Raw genomic sequence first — 23505 nt, forward strand, 5'->3', positions numbered from 1 at the left:
GTGCTGTGTGCTCAGCCCGGCGCTGTTTGCTCGGTGCACCCAGGGGACGGTGCTGCCAGACGGCGCTGCGGGGGTGGCAGACGTGGGTGCTCCCCCCAGACACGGGGCTGCAGGCGGAGCGCAAAGCCCTGGGGCGAGGGGCACCCAACTCATCCCCACACACCACACCTCACAGTGTCCTCTGCATTGGTTTAATGAGGGCTGAGGGCAGCCCCACCATGCGGGGCTCGTAGCAGTCGTAGGGCTGTAGGGTTTGCTGATGCCAGTGTTGTGCTGTGAATCCAGCTCAGTGCTGACCTGCACAGGACATTGGCCTCAGCACTGTGATCAGCACAAAGTCCCTCTCCCATCACATCCTCATCCCCATCTCATCCCCATCCCCAACCCCATCCCCATTCCATTCCCATCCCCATCATATCCCCATCCCATCCCTATCCTACCCACATCCTCACTCCATCCCTCTCCCCATCCTCACTCCATCCCCTCCCCATCCCATCCCCATCCCCATCCTATCCCAATCCCATCCCTATCCTACCCCCATCCTCACTCCATCCCTCTCCCCATCCCCACCCTTCCTCACCCCATCCCCTGCCATCCCATCTCCATCCCATCCCCATCCCTTTCCTCATCCCATCTCCACTCCTCTTATCACACCCGGCTCATCCCCACAGAGCATCTCACCATGGGGAGAGCTCAGTGGCTTCTGCCTTTGCCCCACATCTGTGGAGAAAAAGCAGTGGACAGTTGGAGGGAGGATCATATGGTGCAGTGCGGGACCATGTACCATACAGAGCCACACCATGGCACACACAGAAGTGCCATGGTGACTTCAGCACAGCATAGCACAGCATGGCACTGCACGGCACAGCACGCACTCACCCTCAGCAGCCTCAGGTGCCTCCAGGTTTTCCTCATCCCCCACACCCTCACTGCTGTCTGTGGGTCCGTCCCCATCATCCTCACCCAGCACTTCTGTGGGGCAGAGGCACAACTAAGTGTGAGGACATCCCTGTAGCAGTCTCCCCCCCCCAGGCAGTGCCTGCCCCACACCGGCACCTGGCTGGAAGTCAATGGTGCGCAGCATCTCAGCCACATGGTCCACATTGATGGAGAAGTGGTCCATGCTCTCATAACCGGGCTCAGGGCGGCTGCTCATCGACACCTTGGACATGTCTGTGATCCTGGGGGTAGAGCAAGCAGCGTGAGCCCTGCCCACCTACCCCCTACGCCATACCCATCTCATTCTCATCCCCACCCCACCCCACCCCATCCCATCCCATCCCATCCCATCCCATCCCATTCCATCCCACCCTACCGCCACTCACTTCTTCAGGAGCTCCTTGGAGTGCTGTGGGGGAAAGCAGAGTGCCATCAGCATCCCAGGAGCAACGCACCAAGCCGCAGAGCACAGGGCAGAGCCCCCAGCACGCAGCCCCCCCAGACACCTGCAGGTACACGGCCATCTGGGGCTCCTCCATGGCCTGGATGGCCGTCTCCACCAGCTTGGAGGAGGCCTCCAGGTGGTCCCCATACTGTCGGATGAGGCCACGCACGCGTTGCACCTTCGCCTCCTGCTCGCGGGTGACGCTCTGCAGCAGCTCCTTCTTGCGCTCCTCCAAGATGCTGCAGAGCGAGTCGAAGCGCAGCCCCACGTGTTGCTTCTGCCGGCGGCCGTTCTCCTGCGGGACCCCCCAGGGGCTCAGGGGGCTGCCATGCTCTAAGCCCAGCCCTACTGATGGCACTGCCCCGGGAACACCCGCATTCCGTGCCTGCAGCGGGCATTTCCCTCCCAAGAGCATCCCACGAGGTGGACACAAGCCACGGCGTGGAGATCCCAAACCACACAGACCCCACACAAGGGGTCTGGGGAGGAGGGGGGGAAAACGCACACACAGGGCAGCCCCACCTCGATGGTGCGGCAGATCTCCTCCATCTGAGTGATGATGGCCTGGATGCGGTCGTTCCCCGCCACCAGCATGGCGATGCCGTCGCTCAGCTCGCTCTGGGGGGCGGAGCAGCGTTGGGATCGCGCCGGGAAACCTCCCTACCGTGCCCAATCCCCCCACCCCTGTGGGTATCCCACCTTCTGGCGCTGGTATACGGCGGGCAGAGGGGCGACCTCGCAGTCCTTGTGAGCGCCGAACACCTTGCAGAGCGAGCAGGTGGGCGCCTCGCAGCGCAGGCAGTAGATGTTGATGCGCTCGTCCTCGTGCTCCTCGCACATCAGATGTTGCTCCGCCTTCGCGTGCAGGGGGCTGCGGGTCGGGGTGGGGGATGGGGAGAAGGCGCTGCGCCCCACGGCACAGCCCCACGGCATCCCTCTTCCCTATAGCATCCCCCGCCTCACCGCACCCCTACGCCCCACCGCACCCCCAGCCCCACAGGAGCCCCTTTACCCCAAATCCGCACCCTCGAGCCTTATTTCCCCTCGTGTTCCCTGCGCAACCCCCTATACCCCACACGCCACGGCACCCCCCTGCCCAACCTCACCCCACGGTGCCCCCAAGCCCCTCAGACGCCCCCTTTAACCCCAATTCCGCCACCCCCCAAAAACGGGCTCCCTCCAATCCGTGTCCCGCCCCGCCCAACCGTGGGCCGCCCCGCACCGCGCGGACTCCTGCTTGTAGATGTCGATGATGTTCTCCACCAGCAGGTTCCGCTGCAGCCCGTACACCCCGTGCCGGTCCAGCACCACCTCGTGGCGGCACGACGGGCACCGGAACCGTCCCCCGGACGGCCCGGCGCCGGAACCCCGCGACTGCCACAGCGGGTTGGAGGCCTAGGGGAGGGGGACGGGGTGGAAGGGGAGAGCAGGGCGGGGGGGGTCAGCGCGCCGCTTCGGGAGAGAGACCCCCCCCTCCTCCTCCCGTGCACGGAGCCCCCAACCCAGGGCACAGCGCACCCCGTCCCGGCGCCCCGCCTCGCCCCGCACCTGGAAGACGTCGTTGGCGCACTTGCGGCAGAGGTTGTGCTGGCAGGGCAGGATGACCACGGGCTTGGTGAACATCTCCAGGCAGATGGGACAGATGAGCTGCTTCTCCAGGCTCTCCATGCTGCGCGCTTCCGCTAGCAGCGGCTTCAGCCCCACCGCGAAATTCATCGCCGCGGTCCCGGTACCTCTTCGGTACCGCTCCTGCCCCGCACTGCCCCGTTCCGGCCCCGCAGCTCTAATTTTAGCCGCCCCCGCCCCGTCGGGGCCGCGCAGCTGTCGGCGGCGTCGGGTGACACTGAGTCACGGCGGGCGGCCGTCCCACCGCCGGGGTCACTCCGTCCCGACGCCCACCGGGAGCGGCACGGCGCTGCCCCCACCAGCCCAGCCCAGCCCCACCGCCGCCCCTCCGAGACAAGAGACCACGCCGCCGAATCCCCCCCCATCATCCTTTAATGGTGCTCATAAAATCTATACAAACCCACGGAAAGTGCCTGAAGGGTCCCAGCCCCATAGCGAGCGCGGTGCGGCCCCGCGGTGGGGCAGAGAGGGGGCACGGCGGGCGGCTCCTCCTCTCCCTCCTCTCAAACCCCCCACCCCACCCCGTCAACCCCAGAGCAGCGTTTGGCACCCAGCGCCCGTCAGGGGGGTCCGGCCCCGCGGTTACAGTGCTACCGGTCTCGGTCACAGCGCTGCAGGACGTTTTCACCTGAGATTGTGCCCCCCCCACGCCCCCTGATGGGGTCCTAGGGAGCGGCGGTGGTCCAGGAGGAGGCTCTCCACCCCCCCTTCTCCCCCTCCCCCGGCACATAGGCAGCCCTATGCCTCGCTCCTGGCTCCGGCAGCGGGCAGGGGCTGGGCGCCGCTTGGGGAGGGCTGCGCTTCCACCGGGTCCTGTGGGTCTGGAAAGAAAAGGTGTGGATCAGTTGACCTGGGGAGGGGTCCTGGGGGTCCGGGCAGTGATATGGGGCAGCCTGCTGGCATCAGCACAGCACTCACGTTGCAGACCCTGAAGAATCCAAGGGAGCTCCCAGCCCATGGGTCCCACCAGCCCCCAGCCCTGCGGTGGGTCACGATTTCAGACCCCAACTCACCGCCACCATCGTCCGCCTCCAAGTCCTTGGGGTCGACGTACTTATAGGACTCGTCTTCACGGGGCGGGCAGCACCTCCCACAGCAGAAGAAGCAGCAGCAGAAACAGCAGCAGCAGGTCAGCACGCCGCAGCACAGCGCCAGGGCCTGCAGGATGGGATGTCACAGCCTGCAGCTCCCCAGAGACCACCGAGGCTACCCTGAGACCCCTAGGACACCCTAAGAGCCTTGGATTGCCACGAGAGCCCAGGGCCCAGCTGCCATGTGATCTCCAGGGCCACTATCAGACCCCAGGGCCACATGAGACACCAGACCCAGATACTGAGATCCCAGGGCAGCCTTGAGACCTCTGGGGTCACCCTGAGACCCCGGTGTCCAACTGCCATGAGAATCCCAGGGCCACTGTAGGACAGCTGGAGCCACCCTAAGACCTTGGGCCCTCCTAAGACCCCAGACCCAGGCACTGTGAGTCCCCAGGGCTGCGCTGAGACCCCTGGAGCCTCATTGAGACCCCTGAAGCCACCCTTATACCCCTGTGTCCAGCTGCCCTAAGATTTCTAGAGCCACTGTAAGACCCCAGGAGTCACTCTGTGAGCCCAAGGACCTCCTGAGACTCCAGACCCAGGCACCGTGAGACTCTGTGGCTGCATTGAAACCCCTGGAGCCTCATTGAGACCCTCAGGGTGACTCTGAGACCCAAGTGTCCAGCAGCCATGAGATCTCCAGAGCCACTGTAAGACCCCGGGAGCCACCGTGAGACCTCAGGGCCCTCCTGAGACTATAGACCCAGACACTGTGAGAAACCAGGGCTGCCTTGAGACCCCTGAGTCTGCACATTGAAACCTCCGGGGTCACTCTGAGATGATCAGGGTCACCCTGAAATACAGTGGCCAGCTGCTATGAGAATCCCAGCACCACTGTAAGTCCCTGGGAGCCATCGTGAGACCCCAGATTCAGACACTGTGAGACTCCAGGACTGCCTTGAGACCCCTGGAGCCTCACTGAGACCCCCAGTGTCCAGCTGCCATGAGAATCCCAGGGCCATTGAACTATACCTGCAGCCACCCTAAGACCCTAGACCCAAGCACTGTGAGACTCCAGAGCTGCTCTAAGACCCCTGGAGCCTCGCTGTGACCCCTGGGGCCACCCTGAGATCCCAGTGTCCAGCTGCCCTAAGATCCCCAGGGCCACTGTAAGACCTCAGGAGCCACCATGAGACCTCAGGGCCCTCCTGAGACCCCTGGAGCTGCACACTGAAACCTCTGGGGCCACTCTGAGACAGCCAGGGCCACCCTGAAATCCCAGTAGCCAGCTGCCATGACAATCCCAGGGCCACTGTACAACACCTGGAGCCAGCTTAAGACATTGGGGCCCCCCTAAGATCCTAGACCCAGGCACTGTGAGATCCCAGGGCTGCCTTGAGACCCCTGGAGCTCCATTGAGCCCCCTGGGGCCACCCTGACACCCCAGTGTCCAGCTGCCCTGAGAACCCCAGGGCCATTGTAAGGGCCATTGTAAGCCTCAGGGCCAACTGAGACCCCAGACCCTCAGAGACCCCAGGGCTGTCTTGAGACCCCTGTGGCTGCACATTCAAACCTCTGGGGCCACTCTGAGCTGCTGAGGACCACCCTGAAATCCCAGTGGGCAGGTGCTGTGAGATCCCCAGGACCACTGTAAGACCCCAGGGCCACATGAGACCCCAGATTCAGACAATGTGAGACTTCACGGCTGCCTTGAGACCCCTGGAGCCTCACTGAGACCCCAGGGCCACCCTGAGACCCCAGTGTTCAGCTGCCCTAAGATCCCCAGGGCCACTGTAAGACCTTGGAAGCCACCGTGAGACCTCAGGGCCCTCCTGAGACCCCAGACCCAGACACTGTGAGACCCCAGAGCCACCTGAGACCCCTGGGGCTGCACAGTGAAATCTCTGGGTCCACTCTGAGATTGCCAGGGCCACCCTGAAATCCCAGTGGCCAGCTGCCCTAAGATCCCCAGGACCACTTTAAAACCCTGAGAGCCACCATGAGACCCCAGGACCCTTCTGAGACCGCAGACCCAGACCCTGAGAGACCCTAGGGCTGCCTCAAGACCCTTGGGGCCACTTTGAGATGCCCGTGGCCACTCTGAGACCCCGGTGTCCATCTGCCCCGAGATCCCAAGGTCACTGTAAGACCCCCGGGGCCACCGTGAGACCCCCACGCCCAGCTCCTCGGCGCCCACCTGGAACCACCACTGGGACATGAGGAAGTAGTGACGGACGGCATCGTCTCCGAACTGCTCGGCCACGTAGAGGCCCAGCGATCCGTACTGATCGTACAGCCGTCTCCGGTCGGCGTCGCTGAGCGTGGCGTGAGCGCTGTTGATCTCCTTGAAGCGTTCGGCCGCCGCCGGGTCGTCCGGGTTCTTATCGGGGTGGTAGCGCAGCGCCAGCTTCCTGGGGGCACACGGGGACACGGGGCGGTCCGGCACGGCCCGCTACCGAGCGCTACGGCCGCCCCACGTCCGCCGTACCGGTACGGAGCGGTACGGAACAGCACGGCCCGCCCCGCGCCCGTCGTACCGGTAAGCCCGCTTGATCTCCTCGGGCGAGCTGCCCTTCTCCAGCCCCAGGACGCGGTAGAGGCTCTCTCCGACCCTCGACAGTTTCCGCTGCGGCCTGCCCGGCTCCGCCATGGCCGCGGCAACGGCCGGAGGGCAGCGGGCGCGGGGCAGAGCCCGGCCGGGCCGGCAGGGAGCGCGGAGCCGCGGCCGCTTCCTTCCGTCCGTCCGTCCGTCCGTCGGACACCGCCCCGAGCGGGCGGAGCTTGGGCTGCGGGGCGGCACGGCGGAGGGCTGCGAGCGCCGGGCATCGGCCCCAGCCACCGGCCTCCCACCCCGACCCCCAGCCCCTAGTCCTCAGCCCCCAGGTGTACCCCCACCTCCCCAGCTCCTCCCATTAGCCCCCTCAAGATTAGTCCCCCCACTAGCCCCCACCCCACCAGCCCCCAGGACTAGTCCCCCCACCAGCCCCCAGCCCCCAGCAACAAGCAGCAGGCCCCAGTTGGTGCCCGCCCCATTGGGAACACCCCCTAACACCACCCATTGCCACCCACTCAGTCCCCACGCCGGACACCTCCGCAGCGCTGTGCCTCCCCCCTCTTTTTCCCCCCACTCCTCGCTCTGAGCCATCGGCGGTGGCCGCGCTGCTCCTTTATTCCGGTACAAAACGAAGGCGGCCACGTACAGTACGGAGCGGGCGGCAAAGCGGAGGGGGGGCCCCACTGCCCCCATGGCCCCCGGCCCGAAGAACCTGAGCAAGAAGCATGGCACGGCCCAGCCCTGGAGGGATGGGGGGGCCCGAGGAGCAGCCCTTGCCCCAGCGTGGTCCCCTCCCCCCAAAAAGCAATCTTCGGGGGGGCCAGTACGGCCTCACCGCCACGAGGCTGGAATGCAAAGGAGTGTTTGAATATCAAACCTCCCCCTCCCCACCCCCCACGTGCCACGCGGGGGTGACGGAGCGCAAGGAGAAATCCCCCCCATCCCTGATGGTCTGCAGCAGCGCCGAGGGGGCGGCTACTCAGAATAAATACAAATAAATAGAGATTCCAGCAACGCAGGACCCGACCCGGGATCCCGCTGGGTGGGTGGGGGGAATGGTGGCACTGTGCCCCCCCGGGGCCGGCGGGCTCAGCAGTCCATGGCTTCGCTGTCGGTGCAGGCAGGCGGCGCGTCGGTGCCGAAGTACCTGTCCCCAAAGTTCCCTGCGGGAGACAGGGAGAGGTGAGCGGGGTGACCGACAAGAGCATCTCCCCCACTCCCCCTCCCGCCCTCACCGATGCCGGGGATGATGTGGAACTCCTCGTTGATCCTCTTGTCCACGGCCGTGGTGATGATGCGGACTCGGGGGAAAGCGTAAGCCACCGAGTGCACCCCCATCTCGGCCATCAGCAGCGACAGCAGGAAGATGCGCTCCTCCGGCACGTCGTGGTCCTGCAGCACGGCACCATCAGAGCCCTGCCCGCGCCCCCCCGGTGGGCTGTGAGACCCCCACCCTGCCCGGCCCCTCACCAGCAGCACGCGTACGGCCATCATGGCAGCAGCGCCGGTGGACACGGTGCTGTCCATGAGGATGACGTAGTCCTCGCTGATCTCCTTGGGCAGGCGCAGGTAGTGCAGCTGGAGGAGGACAGGCAGTCAGGCACCGAGGTGGTGTGCTGGGGGCTCAGCCTGAGGGCTGCAGGTGCTGCTCACCTCGGGCTCCCCCGTGTCGTGGTTGGTCTGGATCAGAATCTTGCCCAGGCGGATGTCCTTGCAGACGGCGGTCAGCGCTTGCTCCATGGTCTCCCCGGCCCTCAGGATGGACACGCCAGTGATCTAGGATGGGACAGGAGCCCTGCGTTATGGCCACATCCTCTGCATTCACTGTCCCCTGCCCAGCCCTGCTGAGCCTCTGTCCCCCTCATTCTGAACCCAGCTGCTCCCACAGGACCTGGTGGGACGCACAATTACCCGCAAGGCAAGGGACCGCCCTACAGCTGACCAATGGTTGGCCAACAGCTGGCTGACAGTTGACCAATGGCTGACAAAGCAATGGCTGACCGGCGGTTGACCAACAGTTGCTCAACAGTTGACTGACAGTTGACCGGTGACTGATCAAGCAATGGCTGATCAGTGGTTGACCAACAGCTGACCAATGGTTGGCCAACAGTTGACTACTAGGCACCCAATGGTTGACCACTGCACTGTCCCAGTTGGTACCCAGTGCATAAGGGGACTGGTACATCTCACCCGCTGTCTATGGAACCTCTTCCCTTCATAGGTCGTCCCCTGCGGCGTCTCCACCGTGACTGACTGCAGAAAGGAAAGGTGAAGAGAGCGTGGGCAAAGCCATCCCCACGTGGCCTCACTGCCTCTGGGGCAATAGGGATGGAGGGTCAGGGCCACACCTTCAATGGGAGGAAGGAGAGCGCGTGCTCAATCAGCAGCCGCATCAGGCGCTTGGAGTAGAAGATGAACTCGTCCCTGGTGGTGTCCTTGTTCCTGTGGGAGTTTGGGTGCTCAGTAGCCATGTGGCCAACTAGGAACGTGAGCACAGAGCAGCCCTTGAGGCTGGAGGCTGGCTAACAATGTGGGAGGAAGCCTACAGAGGTGGTGGGGGCTTGGAGCATCCCAATGGGGAACGACTGAGAGCCCTGAGACCACTCAGCCTGGGGGAGAGAAGGCACAGATCTGTGAGATTTCCATGAAATTCTGAGAGGTGCAGCGAGACTGCGCCAACGCTGCAGTGCTGAAGGAGGCGAGATAGAAAGTAAATAAACACCCCACAGCACGTTACTTTCTTGAGAACACAAGGGAGACAAAGGAGCCCTAACAGCTCTCAGCTGGTCAGCAGATGGAAGTGGTGGCGTTGGCAACGGTCCCTGAGAGGCAGAAGTATATTGGATATTTTTATTCTGTATTTTGGGACATCATCTCCCACTTCTCACCATCGCACGGCGCAGATGACAGACAGCCCACCAACAGCAGCACTTGGAGAAGGGCAAAGCAATTGCTTCTATCTCAGGGGTATTTCTGTGCTCAGATCTGGGTACCTTGCAGCCAGGAGCTCTGCGAGGACCAGGAAAGCCCAACAAGCCTTAGCACAAACTGGGCAGTGCATCCTGCCAAGGCACAAAGTCCAGGAGCTCAGGGCAGAGCTGACCCAAGCCCTGAAGCCTTGACTGCCAACGTATGTCCTGGAGCCCTTCCATGTGTACACAGGGACCGGTGTGCAAACAATGGCAAGGAAACACCATTCTGTGTCCACACAGGGCTACTTTCTGCTCCCCACCTCTGCACAAAAGCTGAGGATTGCCCTGGAATCTCCTTCTCCCCAAGATGCCAAGCCTGGATTTGCCATGACGCAGCGAGCTGCTCAACTGCTGCCAGCTCACAATGCTCACAGACGGCTGCGGCATGGGGAGCCCCAGCACCGTGCAACAGGGCTGCCAGCACCCAGTGAGCAGGAAGGCAGATCAGAAAGGCTGATCACCTATGAGCACCGGAGCCAAAGCCACTGAGCCGCCCCCAAACACAGCACCCTTTCACCAGAAGAGTTTCTCAGCCCAGGTTCCTAAAAACTGTGTTGCTTCAGTTTTGCTTCCTTCCCATGGGCTTTGGTAGGATGTGAGGGGGTGGCTGACGGGCCAAGCCAACGCCCCTCATAAATGTGGTGTTTTTCTATTTACCATCTGGAAGAGGCAAAGTCCGCCTCCCCACAGCCCAGGCTGCAATGCACAGCGCTGCTGGTGAAGGGAGATTAGTGGGGCTGATCCCCTCCTCCCGAGCAGCTGAGCCAGCGCCCAGCTCTGAGCAGATTAAGTCTATCAGACACTTGTGTCCTGGGAACAGGAGGGCAAAGCAACATGTCACAGGTTCACAGGACAAGGTCTCAACTTTATGAACGTGCTACTGCCACCTACAGAAAGCAGAGCATCGGCAAGGAACAAAAACCAGAGTGAGGACAAAGCTACAGAGCAGCACCTGGTTCCTGCTGGAAGCGTTAAGGGGTGGGACGGGCAAAGTGTCACCGCCTTTGGTATGGTCACCCTACAGAACAGTCCTTGTGGAAGGGACTCACCTGATGATGGTGTGCATGCCCCGCACCTGTGGTGTGTTCTCCAGCACGCTCAGTGTCGCTGGCAGTGGCTGCCCCTGGTGGGCTGAGGCCAGAGCTGCCCTGCAGCAGAGAGCACCAGTCAGAGCCACGCAGTGCACACATACATGCCAACTTCTGCCAGCACCTGGGCAGTGGGGAAGCAGCTCTGCACGGGCAAGGCGTGCTGGGTTGTGACCTGGGACATTGCATCACAGCGTGAGGACTGCCCTGCTGCAGGTGCCCATGTGATCTACCAAAAACCAGGGGAACCTCCAGCTCCTTTCTATGAGATCAACCTCCAACCTTCAGGGCAGGAATTCTGCTCCAGAGAGGGACAACAGCAGCACGTGTAGGCAGTCCCACAAATGCAGCACAGCTGCATGCACCCCAAATGAGCTGCATGCACAGCATCCACCCCTGAGGCTGAGGAACAGCACATGCACTCAGACAACTCAGAAGAGCTTCAGCCAGCAGGGATGGGGAAGAGGCAGAACAAAAGAACAACGGAGCTGGCAGCCATCCCCACCCAGAGCTGGCTGTAGCCCAGCCAGCAGGTCCCCAACGTACCTGACAGTGATTTCGCGCTGGGTGGGAGAGCAGACATTCAGCGTGGCAAAAGAGGAAAGAAAAAAGAAGGGACATTTGGTCACTGTGCCAGCAGCCCTGGCCCAGCTCCCACCCCTTCTCATGGTGCTGAACAGGGAAGGGGAAAACCCTGCTGTGAGCAGGACTGGAGCATGGCGCCATCAAGGGCAAACAGGATGGCAAGAGCTGCTTGAGACCGAGGGGTGTAACAGGAGAATGAGGCCACAGCACGAGCAGGGTGCTGCTCCATCCCTGCTTCCCAGCCCTTGCCTGCCTTGAGTCACATAAAGGGGCAGTGCTGAGACCCACAGGATGCAGAGCAGTGAGCACCCCCCTCCTCACCTGCCCTCCGCCAGCCCCTCACCTTCTCCAGCTGGCTGTGCACGTGCTGTACAATAAGGTCCAGCGCCACAGAGTTCTCCCCACCTGCCCACAGAGCAGAGATTCAGGGTGAGGCTGTGCACCCGCCGCAGCAGTGGGGCCGGGTGCAAGCGGCGCGTCTCACCCCGGGGCACCACGATGTCTGCCACCTGCACGCTGGGCTCGATGTACTGCTCGAAGGCTGGCTTCACAAACTTGTGGTACTGCTTGATGACACCCACGATGTCACGCCCACGCTCCATGATGTCGCGCTGCAGCCGCCGCACCAGCCGGATGTCCGAGTCCGTGTCCACAAACACCTTCATGTCCAGGAGCTGGAACACTGGGAGGGGTGAGCACCCCCTCTGCAGCCCCCCTGATCCCCCTAAGGCAGCTGTGCTGTGCCAGCAGGACCCCTCCCTCAGAATACCCCACGCAGCAATACCTTCAGCAGCTCCTTGTTTGCAAATGCCAGGATGCCCTCAAACACGATGACGTTGGCGCCATAGACGGTTTTCTGTGGGAAGAAAGGTGCTGCATTCACCCTGCCCCTCCACTGCTGCACCCTCCCCCCCACTGTGTCTTAGCCCAAACGCTAAGGAAGCACCCAGCCCATGGCACGCAGCCATCAGGAGCCTTTATCTCACTCCATATCTCAGCCCTCACCACAAAACCACAAGCCCTGCCCCTGTGCCCACTTCTAGCCCTGCATTCTCAGGGCACCCACCCACTCTCGGCGCCGGCTGTGAGTGGTGAAGTCGTACACGGGCACCTTCACGCTCTTGCCCTTCTTCAGCTTGCGTAGGACGCTGACAAGCAGCTCAAAGTCGAAGGCATCCGGGTGGTCGAAGTTGTAATCGCTGCGGGCCGCCAGCGCCTGCTGCCCCTCGTCCAGCACCTGGGAACGGCACCGCTTAGCACCACGCCGTGCTGTGCCACGCCAGAACGCACTGCTCTCACCTTGTAGAAGGAATCCATGGACAACAACACGACCCAGGGCACGTCCAATGCCTCGATGATCCGCGTGGCCACCGTCGTCTTACCCGAGGCGCTGCCGCCGCACAGCCCTGAGATGAGCAGGCATCATCAGCATGGCCCAGGCTGAGGCCCCCGAGCCCACACCCGGCCCCAGGATGCAGCCCAGAGCCAGGCCCAGATCGAGACTGAAACAGGCCCTGATCCCACGTACCAATCCTGGCCCAGCCCCAGAACCTCATCTGAACCTCAAATCCCAGATGCAGAACCAAGCCCAGGCCGGCTCTAGATCCCAGGCCCGAGCCAAGCCGCAGCCCCGCTTCAGATCCCAGACCTCGCATCTCATCCCCATCTCTCATCCAACCCCAAGACCCACCCCCACCCCCGATCCAGGCCCCAGACCCCCGCCCCGCCCGCCCGCCCCGCACCGATGACGAAGGCCTCTCCCACGGGCGCCCCGGTCTCGCTGTACCAGGGCGGCCGCCCGGCCGTGTAGATGGTCCGCTTGCTGGTGCGCAGCAGCGGCGGCTCGGGCGGGCCCTGGCCTTGGCTGGCGGTGCGGCGGCGCGGCGGGGCCAGCGGCAGGCGGCTAAGCAGCGAGCCCAGGGAACCGGGACCGGGGCCGGGACCGGGGCCGGGACCACGCTCGGGCCCCGCCGCGCCCCACTGCCCGCACCGCTCCCCCGTGCCCAACGCCGCCATCACCGCGCGGCGGCCGCGGGGCCTGGCGGGAAGGGGCGGGGCGATCTGCGAAACCACGCCCATACATGAGACCACGCCCACCGCTGCGTTCGTAGGCCACGCCCCATACGTCGGGCTGAGTGGGCGTGGTCACGCGAGGGGCGTAGTCTACGACAAGGTTGGCGGACTCAGGCCACGCCCACGAGGCGGGGATAGGGCGGGGCCATAGGAAGGGGCGGGGCCTCGGGGTCCCGGCGCCGCGCGGTGCTGCCCGGCATGGAGCGCCCGTCCGCGACCGGCGCCGAGAGTGCGCGGCTGCTTGGAGTCCGGGGACACAGGTACCGCCGGGCCGGCACCACATCATCAGCATCCCCATACTGGCACGGACAACCCCAGCACCGGCACCACATCACCGGCACCGACACATCACCGGCACCCCGTCATTGGCATCGGCACCCCATCACCGGCACCGGCATCATATCACAAGCATCCCCAAATCGGCATCGGAACCCCCCAGCACCAGCATTGCATCATTGGCATCGGCATCCCATCATCGGCACCGGCACTACATCGCCGGCATCACAACACCAGCATCCTCATACCGGCTTCGGCACCCCCAGCATCTGCACCCCATCTTTGGCACTGCATGACTGGCATCGGCACCCCATCACTTTCACCCCCAGCCCAGCATTCCATCACCGGCACCTCCGTACCAACACCTGCACCCCCAGCCCCACCACCCACCACCCCAATATCCCCATCACACCCTGCTCCCTCCCACTCCCGGGACCCGCAGTCCTCACACCACCCTCGTGCCATTTCCATTCCACCATCACCCCCATCTCTGTGCCACCCTCGTGTCCCTCCACCCGAGGGTATCCATCTGACACCAGCATCCCACTGCCACCCTCTGCACCGCTACCATCCATCCATTACCCCACGCCGGTACCACTCTCCACCCCCACAGCTGTACCATCCCCCGCCTCAGTCTGTTTCCAGGCCCCCAGGATGCCCCAGCCCTGCTGCCCCCCAGGAAGGACACGCAGGAGTCGGGGGGGGTCCCGCTGTGCCCTTGCAGCCCGGCCGCCCCCGGCCCCATCGCAGAGAGGCTCCAAGCACAGAGGCAGCTGAGCATCGCCTGCAGCGTCTGCTGCATCTTCATGGTCGGGGAGGTGATAGGTAGGGGATGGGGGGACGGGATGGGAGGGGAGGGGGAGTTGGGATGGTAAAGAATAGAACGCAGTGGGGTGAGATGAGATGTGATAGGATGAGACAGAATGGGAAAGGACATGATGAGACAGGATGGGATATGATGGGATGAGGTGGGACATGGTGAGATAGGATGGAACATGATGGAATGGGATATGATGGGATGAGGTGGGACATGGTAGGGTGGGACAGGATGAGATGAGGTGGAGCATGGTAGGATAGGACAGGATGGGACATAATGGAATGGGACATGGTGGGATGGGACAGGATGGGACATAATGGGATGGGACATGATGAGATGAGGTGGGACATGGTGGGATGGGACAGGATGGGACATAATGGGATGGGACATGGTGGGATGGGACAGGATGGGACAGGATGGGACATAATGGAATGGGATATGGTGGGATGGGACAGGATGGGACATAATGGAATGGGACATGGTGGGATGGGACAGGATGGGATGGGACATGGTGGGATGGGACATGATGAGATGAGGTGGGACATGGTGGGATGGGACATGGTGGGACTTAATGGGATGGGACAGGATGGGATGGGACAGGATGGGATGGGATGAGATATGGTGGGATGGGACAGGATGGGACATAACAGGATGAGACATGGTGGGATGGGACAGGATGGGATGGGACATGGTGGGATGGGACATGGTGGGATGGGACATAATGGAATGGGACATGGTGGGATGGGATGGAGAGTTGAGATGGGATGGAAATGGAATGGGACATAGTGGGGTGCAATGGGATGAGATACAATGGGATGAGGAGTTGGACTGGGACAAGATGGGACACAGTGGGATGGAATGCTGTGCCAGAGCCCGGTGCCACCCACAGGCGGGTACCTGGCGCACAGCCTGGCCATCATGACGGACGCAGCCCACCTGCTGACAGACGTGGGCAGCATGGCCGTCAGCCTCTTCTCGCTCTGGGTGTCCACCCGCCCACCCACCGCCACCATGACCTTCGGCTGGCACCGCTCGGGTGAGGGGGGGCTCAGCCCTGGGGCTGCCTGCAGCGAGGGATCCCGCTGACCCCCTCCTGCCCCGCAGAGACGCTGGGCGCGCTGGCCTCCGTGCTGTCCATCTGGGTGGTGACTGCGGTGCTGCTCTACCTGGCGGCCGCCCGCATCCTCAGCGCCGACTACGAGATCGAGGCGCGCACCATGCTGGCCACCTCCGCCTGCGCCGTGGGTGCCAACCTGGTGTACGTCCCCTCCATCCACCCCCAGCCCCAGATGTGCCCCATGGCCCCGGTGCTGAGCGATCTCCTCCCCACAGCATGGCCTACGTCCTGCACCAGGGCCACGGGCACGGCGTGGGGGGCTATGAGCAGCTGGAGGGGGGCTGCCTGCCCAGTGCCCCCCTGCCTGGCAGCACCAGCGTCCGTGCCGCCTTCGTGCATGTGGTGGGGGACCTGCTGCAGAGTGTTGGCGTCCTGCTGGCCGCCACCATCATCTACTTCAAGGTGTGGGGCTGGGCTCTGCCCTACATGGGGGGCAGCGCAGTCCCGCAGCCTCACGCCATTCCTCCCCTCTCCTTCTGCAGCCCCAGTGCAAGATCGCAGACCCCATCAGCACCCTCTTCTTCTCTGTCTTCGTCCTGGGCTCCACCGTCACCATCCTCAGGGACGTCTTCAGGGTTCTCATGGAAGGTGAGGGGACTTGAGGGCTGCAGCCCCCACCCTACAGCCCTTCCCTGTCCCTCCCAGCCCTATGGGGAGCAGCTGTCCCCATCCCCAGCCCCAAATGGAGGAAGGGGCTGTGGGTGACCCCTTGGCGCAGGAGCCCCACGGGGAATGGCAGTGACTGCAGTGACAGAGGAGCTGCTGGCGGTCAGCGGGGTGAGAGCCATCCATGACCTACACGTGTGGGCGCTGACGCCGAGCCACCCCCTGGTATCAGTGCACGTGGCTGTAGGTAAGTGCCCCACACGCTGCTCACACTCCATGGCACAGCCAAGGCCCGTGGGGCTGAGTCACAGTGCCCACCACCCACAGATGCCACCGCTGACCCTGAGACGGTGCTGCAGGATGCCACGGGGCGGCTGCAGCAGAAGTTTGGCTTTGCTGCGTGCACGGTGCAGGTGGAACGGTACCTAGAGGCAGCAGGGGGCTGCCCACATGGCCACAGCCCTCTGGCATGAGCCCCCCACCTGCTGTGGGGCTGTGGCAGTGCCTGGGGGCCACAGCTGCACCCTCCCCCCACTGCTGCCCCTGCTGTGGGGCAGGGAGCAGGGCAGCGGGGAGCTGGAGCTTGGCCCATTCCTCTCTTTGTGTGTCAGTGTCTGTGTCTGTCTGTGTTCGTCCTGTCGTGCGGGGCTGCAGCCCCAATAAAGGTGTTGGAGAGCAGCCGAGGGCTCAGCACAGGGGAACTCCAATGACACCACCATTACAAAACGCACCACTTTACTGCACTGCTGCCACCACAGCTCAATGTGAGCGATTCCAGAGCCCCCGGCACCGGGGGGGGGGAGAGGGGGAGCACAAGCGCAGCCCCACGCACAGCCTCAGCCCAAGGCAGGGACACAGCAGCGGTCCCACTGCCCGCCCTGCACCAGCACGAAGCGCAGAGCACAGCACAGAGCCCTCTGGGCCCCAGGGGGACAGCGGGAGCACTGGGTCCCCGGGGAAGGAGCACCAAGGGGGGCACGGAGCCCCCACAGCCGCAGGGAGGGGCCGGGGTTACTCGGAGGGGGGGCTCACAGGAATGCCAGGGTGGGAGCTGTAACGGGCACGGCTCTGCGGCAGCAGCTGCGGGTCCACAGCAGCTGCCAGCCCCGCCAGGCAGTGCAGGCGCACGATGCCTGCCTGTCCCCCCGACACCAGCCAGCCACACGCCTCCAGGTTGGGGCTAAAGCGCACCTGCAGGAAGGGGTTGTCAGAAGGGTGGGGAGGGGGCCCCACACCCTGGAGGCGGGACAGGGAGCTGGGCTGGGTGGGGGGGCTGCCTCACCTTGTGTAGGGCTTCCAGCTGCAAGCGGTCGAGGCTCAGCTCTGCTTTCCCCTCTTGTTTGTGCATCCGGCGCATGGGCTCACGGCTGGGGAAGTTCTTGAAGCTGCGCTGTGGGGGGGTTGGGGGAAGGCAGGCAGTGGGCACACTATGAGGTGCAGGGGGTGGCACCCCCACACCCTGCCATAGCCCCCAGGCTCTATCCTGGTGCTGGGTGAGGTGAACTGTCCCCATCCCACACCTCACTCCTCAGAGGTCTGTTCTGCCCCATACTCACAGCTCTAAGACTGAGCAAGGGGTGGAAGCCACACCATCACCCCCAGTCCCACTGTTCCCAGCTAGGAGGGCCCATCTCCCTCCCATCCTTCATACCAGATCGGTGTCCCGGAACCGCACGTAGGCTGCGGCCACCATCTCGCTGTATTGCCGGGTCCTGGGCAGCACTGGCTCACTGCTCCCTGGCACTGCAGTGCTGCAGGGCAGCAGGTCAGCTTTGTACACCGGCTGGGGGAGAGAGGAGGCTGAGGGGCAGGTCCATATCCCTCTGAAGGGACTATGCCCAACTCTGAGGCACCTCAGGCCGAAGGGCAGAGGACAGGGCGAGGAACCCAGCCCCAAAGTCTCATTGCAGTGCCCAGACAGGAACACAGAGCAGCACTTTTCCATTGATGCAACTGCCCCCCAGTCCCTTAGTGCCTTACAAATCTGCGGTCCGAGGAGCGCTTGACATTGAGTGGGTTGACAGCCAGGTCGGGCAGCACCGCAGCCACCAGCTCGCCTGTGATGTCCCCAGCAGCCACCGTGTTCAGCCAGTCCGAGCCTGAGATGCTCTGTGGGAACAGAGGAGCTGGGAAGCAGCTCCCAGCAGTGATGGTGCCATGCCCCAGCAACCCGTGGGATTGCTCCACAGGACGGAGCCGTGTCTGCCCCTTACCCACACAGTCCCCTTGCGAGGGGCCACAAAATACGCCTTGTAGCCCAGGTACCCAGCGTCGATGTAGTGGATCCCACAGAGACCATAACTGCAACAGAAAAGGGTGAGGGCTGAGCTCAGAGCACAGCTATGTCCCAGCCTTCCTGCCCCCAGTGCCATCAGCGCGTTGCCTCTTGGAGTGCAGGAGCCCACCCATCTTCTGGAGAGCCCCAGCACTCACGAGGCATAGCAGTTGTCCTGGGCCACGGTGACACCATTGTAGGGCAGCAGCCAGGCCACCTCAGTGCTGAGGAAACGCTTGATGCTGTTGATGGGTTCGTAGAGGCGCCGCAGATCCCAGAATTTGATCTTTCGGTCGTTCCCTACCGTGACCAGGAAGTTGCTGAGAACCAGGAGAGAGGCGGCACTGAGACCCCAGGGCTGAGCTGTACCATCAGCTGCACGCCACAGGGCCCTCACCCCAAAACCATCCAGCGCCTCAGGCACTGTTAGCCCTGAGCCCAGCAGCAGGAGCAAGTCCTCAGCCAGTAGCAGCTCTCACCTGTTGGCTTTGCACCACTCGATGCTGCGCACAGCGTGGTCGTGGGCCAGGAAGCACTGAAAAGGGTACAGCTGGAGGGAGCCGTCGGCGTGGGACACGCGCTGCAGTGGGGATGCGGTCAGCAGGTTCCAGATGGCCACTGTGCCTGCAGGCAGAGGTGTGCTGCTGTGGTGAGCCACCCTAGCACCAAAGGTTGAAGCACAAAGGGCAAGAGCTGCTCCCTGAAAGCAGGGACTCACCATCATAAAATCCCGCCGCCAGGTGCTGGTGGGGCCGGGAGGGCATCCAGGAGAGGCTGAAGCACTGCCCACATTCGGTTGCGCTCCCTGCCTGGATGGAGCCCACCTGCAGTGTGGTGGTATGCTGCACCTGCAGCGAGAAAGGACACAGGTAAGGCCGTGTTCCAGCACTGCCTATCTTGGGAGTGGGAAACACGCAGGGGTGGGAGCACGGTGCTGGGGGCAGCGAGCTCTGCAGGCTTCCTGGTGCCCCCCAGCTCCCTGCCTGCAGCAGGCAGGAGGCACGTTGGGGCAGCAGCAGGGACACTGACCTTGCAGATCATGTGCTTGTGGGGGGACCCATCTGGAAGAGAGCAGAGGGAGGTCAGGGCAGGAACTTCTGGCAGCCTTGAGCTTGGCACAGCGCTCCCATGTCCCTGCCCATCCTGCTCAGAGCAACGTCCCCACGCAGCCCAGCACTGCTCTCCAGCACCCCAATGTCACACACACACACACCGAGGTGCCCGCAGGATCCCCAGCACCGGCTCACGGCCCCTCCAGCAGCACCACGAGTGCCGGGGGGGGACGACGAGCTCCATGCCCTGCGCTCAGCAGGAATCCAGGCACGTCAGCACCCCGCGCACCGCAGCGGAGGCGGGAAGATGCAGAGAGCCATGCATCATCCCCGGCACCGCAATCACTGCGGGGTCACAGAGGTGGGAGCACCGAGGCCCCGCACTGCACCAAGCCCACGGCAGCAAATCGACGCCGGCATCCGACGCGACGCGCAAGGATGGGACGTGATGCCGCAGCACGGCCGCACCCGGCTGCTCCGTGGGAGAGCTGCAGGCTGGGGAAGGATCCAACCCACCCCACGTGGGGCTGCGGCAGCAGCGCAACCCATCCGGAACCAGAGCACGGATTGGGGCTGGAGACACGGGAAACCCATTTCCCATTGTCGGAGGCGAGCGGATGGATGGGGGCTGTCAGCTGCGGCTGAGCGGCCACGAGCAGCTCATCAATCTCACGCGGCTGCCGGCAGATGGGAGCATTACAAGGACCATTGGGCAGCGCCAGACCTGATCGGAGCTCCGATCCCAGCCACAACGTGCAGCTGCCAGCCAGGAGCAAGGAACATGCAGCTCTGCTTCAACGCGGCTGCAGCCACGCTCCAGCTCCAGGCTTCCCAAAACTCTGGGCACAAAGGGATGAGGGCGGCGTGGCTCTTCCTACCTTTTACCTGGGTTCTCGTGCAGCTCTGCAGTGCACCAGGGTGTGGGAGGGCGTACAGCACCACGCTGCCATCTGAGAAAGCAGCAGCCAGGAGGCCAAGCCGGCTCATCTGTGGGTGCTGTGGGACAGGCACAGGCTCTCAGCCTACCCCTGGTTTTTGAAAGGAGCCTCGGGATCACCACGTTCTGCCCAGAGAAGGCAGTGCTTTGGCAGACACAAGCAGGGAAAACCCAAGGCCAGCCTGCACACCCACCTTTGAGGAGCTGCTAGGAGGCTCCCAAGCGCCGCTGGGGCAGAACTTCATGTCCCAGACACAGCCATGATCAGCAGCGATGGCGTAGGCCAGTCCAGCTCTGTCAGCAGAGCTGTAGGTGGAACCGTGAAAAACGCTGGAGCTGGAGAGCAGCAGCCCCACCACTGGGACACAACAGCCCCATGCTGTCCCATCTTCACCACTCACCCCTCCTGCAGTGTGCCCAGGCCCCAGAGCTGCAGCAGTGCGGGGCCCTGGTGCAGCCCCACCGCACTGTGAGTTTCCTCCATGGTTCTGTGGCAGTACAGGGCCACGTACTGCGCGGCCGCTGCACCCTCCGGCGTCGGGCACCACTCCATGGCCCAGATGGGGCCGCCCACAAAGAAGGCTGCGTCCTGGCGCTCCTCGTGGGGCTGCAGGGAGCTGAATCTGTGGCAAGGAAGGGTCAGGGCACCAGGCAACAGGGGCTGCATGTGGCAGGACCCCAAGATTACCCACTGACCTGTTTAACCTGTATAAAGCACCGCCATCCTCAAGGCCCTCCCGCTGGATGGAGAAAAGTGGAGACTTCTCCTCCACCGGCAGGTATGGGGCAGCTTCACTGGGGAGGAATGAGTGTGAAAGGTGCATCCTGCCCCTAACAGGGGGTGATCTGTGCCAGAGCTGCTCCCCAGCATTGTGTCCCCACACCCAGCCCCTGCCACTGCTGCCCACAGTACCTTTCAGAGAGACACGTCCAGTTCCGTGCCAAAGGGATCCAGTCAGGGAATTCCCACTGCGAGTGCACCTGCTCCCGCCTGCAGGGGATGCCACGGACATCAGCACAGACTATGCTGGGCCCAGCAGCTGGGTCCTGCCCCACATGTGGCCCCTGGGAGGCTGCCCAGATGTGAGGATGCCCCCATGCTGTACCTATGCCTACAGTGCTTCACAGGATGCCCCCACGGCCCTCCCACCCCCACTCACAGGCTGCAGGTGAGGCTGGAGCATTTCTCCACTGGGGCCATGATGGAATTGTGGAAGCCATTGGGAGCAACACCACGGCACAGGGGCTTGGATCTCTGGGAATGAGAGCAAAGTCAGGGCAGGGGACAGGGCAGCCAAAGGACTGTCCCCACCTGCCCAAACATCCCTGGATGAACCTCTCTGTAGTCTCCCAACACTGTGTCACTATGCTAAGAAGCCTGACATCAGCTCCAGCAGCAGCCCGGGAGCACACTCACTCTCTTCTCACCAACTCTCACTCTTGGCTGCCTCTCCAGGAGCTCACACCCACCCTCACACGGTACACTATACTACCCCTGCAGAATCCTGTTTCAGGGCACATCTGCCCAAAAGAGCTGGAGTGAGAGAGGGACACATTCACAAATGAGAGTGAGAGAGGGACACATTCACACAGCCAGCGACAGCTCACTTTGTGACACTTGTAGCACACAAAGCAAGCAGCAGTAGAGGAGAAGCTCTTCTCCTTACCCCTCCTGATGACGTCCTCACACTGTGCCCCCGGAGCGGCTCCAGTTCGGACTCCTCACTGAGTGCTGCATCACTTTCCTCCTCCTCCTCTGCCTGCAGCAGTACATCCTTAGAGGGCACAAAATCGGCGTCCTGGGTGGGATCATCACTGTTGGCATCCTCCTCCTCCTTCTTTCTCCGACGCTTTCTCTGGACACGCTGGGGCTCCTGGGGGCCTTCGGTGGGAGCTGGGGGCTGGCACACAGATGTCAGCTCTTCTGCCAGCTCCTGGAGGTACAGCAGTGCCCTGTGACAGAGAGGCAGCACATGACAGTAAGTGGAGGTGCACCAGCAGCACCCATCTGTGTAACACAGCGGCACCCAGCCCAGCCCCAGGGTCTGTGGGAACCACTGAGAAGTACCAATGGAGCCACAATGGAGCCACAGGCTCAGCATCCCTCTCAGCACCAAGGGGCCCCATGGGGCTGTGCGGCTCCAACTCTGTACCTGTTCACTGGATCACTCAGAGCATCCCCCTCTCCCTCCCAAGGACACCTCAGGGCCCACCCACATCTCTGCGGGCCCACACAGATCTATCCCCAGTCACTGACCCACTCAGCCAGAGCTGATCCCCGCAGCCCTCAGCTCCTGAAGCCCAACACACTTCCCAGAAGCGGGATGAAGCCTTCCATGAACGGCACCCCAAAGCCGCCCGCCTGCCCCCCACAGCCCCGGCCCCGCTCACACTTTGGCCGCCCGCCGCCGGGGCCGCCCTCCAGGGGAGGTGTCAGAGCCATCCCGGCCGTCCCGCAGCCCGCCGGGACCCGGCAGGCCCCGGGACAGCCGCAGCAGCACCTCAGCCTCGGGGCTCTGCGAGGCCTCCCCACGCCCATCCGCCTCCTCCGGGCCTGGGCCCTGCGGGCCGCTCGGCGCCTTAGGGCTGCGGACGGGCCGTTGCCGGGGTTTCACTCCCGCCTCCCCCGTAGCCGCGGGCGATGACAGCTCCCGGGGAGCGCCGCGACCGCGGCCCCGGCGGCTCCGCTCGCGGCAACGCGGCCCGCGGGCCCCGGCGGCGCTAGACGCCATGCGGGGGAGTCCCGGAGCCGCACCCGAGGCGCTCAAGCCGGCGCCGCCCGCATGGCTGCCGCCCCTCCGCCGTCGGCTACAGCCGTGCTCAACGCCGGGCCCGGAGCCCGCAACATGGCGGCGCCCGGCGCGCGGAGATGACGTCATGATACAAAGATGTTCCGTCACGTGACAGGAGACGGGAAGACTCTAACGATCATTGGGAGACAGAGAGATAGAGGCGGGAACTGCGCAAAGACGGGGCGGGGATATGCAAATCTATCGCATTGCATGCCGGGAGAGCAAGCCCACAAACAAAGACTCCGCGTGGATCCCCGTGAGAGCCTCAGCGTGAGGCTCCATGCGGGAATCTGTGATGCGGAGAGCGGGCCAGGGAG

The 23505-nt window shown here is 63.5% G+C and overlaps 5 protein-coding genes across 7 annotated transcripts; 1 reads left to right on the top strand and 4 right to left on the bottom strand.

Annotated features, from left to right (window-relative positions):
* Nucleotides 1-175: 175 nt before the first annotated feature.
* TRIM54 (tripartite motif containing 54) lies at nt 176-3221 on the bottom strand. Its single transcript, XM_052688667.1, has 10 exons — nt 2933-3221; nt 2607-2779; nt 2084-2255; nt 1907-2002; nt 1446-1679; nt 1326-1348; nt 1057-1181; nt 880-972; nt 682-720; nt 176-297 (listed from the first exon to the last, which is right to left on the bottom strand). The coding sequence occupies exons 1-10, from the start codon at nt 3098-3100 to the stop codon at nt 287-289; spliced, it is 1134 nt and encodes a 377-aa protein (XP_052544627.1). The 5' UTR covers nt 3101-3221; the 3' UTR covers nt 176-286.
* Nucleotides 3222-3366: 145 nt separating this feature from the next.
* Nucleotides 3367-6788, bottom strand: DNAJC5G (DnaJ heat shock protein family (Hsp40) member C5 gamma). Its single transcript, XM_052689078.1, has 4 exons — nt 6582-6788; nt 6242-6455; nt 4024-4168; nt 3367-3831 (listed from the first exon to the last, which is right to left on the bottom strand). Exons 1-4 carry the CDS (start codon nt 6692-6694, stop codon nt 3749-3751), a joined length of 555 nt encoding a protein of 184 aa, XP_052545038.1. The 5' UTR covers nt 6695-6788; the 3' UTR covers nt 3367-3748.
* Nucleotides 6789-7193: 405 nt separating this feature from the next.
* LOC128083286 (uridine-cytidine kinase-like 1) lies at nt 7194-13271 on the bottom strand. Of its 3 annotated transcripts, none has more exons than XM_052688381.1 (14): nt 12986-13271; nt 12543-12649; nt 12310-12480; nt 12028-12099; nt 11728-11917; nt 11587-11648; nt 11205-11221; nt 10620-10718; nt 8947-9040; nt 8789-8851; nt 8252-8374; nt 8069-8176; nt 7834-7990; nt 7194-7761 (listed from the first exon to the last, which is right to left on the bottom strand). In XM_052688381.1, the coding sequence occupies exons 1-14, from the start codon at nt 13257-13259 to the stop codon at nt 7688-7690; spliced, it is 1611 nt and encodes a 536-aa protein (XP_052544341.1). In that variant the 5' UTR covers nt 13260-13271; the 3' UTR covers nt 7194-7687. The 3 variants fall into 3 exon arrangements, with proteins under 3 accessions (XP_052544341.1, XP_052544353.1, XP_052544348.1); XM_052688393.1 differs by lacking the exon at nt 12986-13271 and adding an exon at nt 12772-12928; XM_052688388.1 differs by lacking the exon at nt 11205-11221 and having other exon boundaries at nt 10620-10713; nt 11565-11648.
* Nucleotides 13272-13484: 213 nt separating this feature from the next.
* On the top strand, nt 13485-16846 carry SLC30A3 (solute carrier family 30 member 3). Its single transcript, XM_052688682.1, has 8 exons — nt 13485-13576; nt 14227-14417; nt 15299-15445; nt 15514-15667; nt 15742-15928; nt 16009-16114; nt 16245-16379; nt 16460-16846. The coding sequence occupies exons 1-8, from the start codon at nt 13515-13517 to the stop codon at nt 16603-16605; spliced, it is 1128 nt and encodes a 375-aa protein (XP_052544642.1). The 5' UTR covers nt 13485-13514; the 3' UTR covers nt 16606-16846.
* Nucleotides 16847-16850: 4 nt separating this feature from the next.
* Nucleotides 16851-23290, bottom strand: GTF3C2 (general transcription factor IIIC subunit 2). The gene is made up of 17 exons (XM_052688259.1): nt 22788-23290; nt 22064-22349; nt 21557-21651; nt 21310-21387; nt 21093-21191; nt 20798-21019; nt 20591-20702; nt 20338-20455; nt 19437-19468; nt 19126-19255; nt 18887-19031; nt 18566-18727; nt 18346-18433; nt 18113-18241; nt 17784-17915; nt 17415-17522; nt 16851-17323 (listed from the first exon to the last, which is right to left on the bottom strand). The coding sequence occupies exons 1-17, from the start codon at nt 23273-23275 to the stop codon at nt 17144-17146; spliced, it is 2604 nt and encodes an 867-aa protein (XP_052544219.1). The 5' UTR covers nt 23276-23290; the 3' UTR covers nt 16851-17143.
* Nucleotides 23291-23505: the final 215 nt, after the last annotated feature.

The sequence above is a fragment of the Tympanuchus pallidicinctus genome, unplaced genomic scaffold (genome assembly GCF_026119805.1).
Source record: "Tympanuchus pallidicinctus isolate F22 unplaced genomic scaffold, pur_lepc_1.0 scaffold1, whole genome shotgun sequence".
In the NCBI taxonomy this organism is placed as follows: Eukaryota; Metazoa; Chordata; class Aves; order Galliformes; family Phasianidae; genus Tympanuchus; species Tympanuchus pallidicinctus.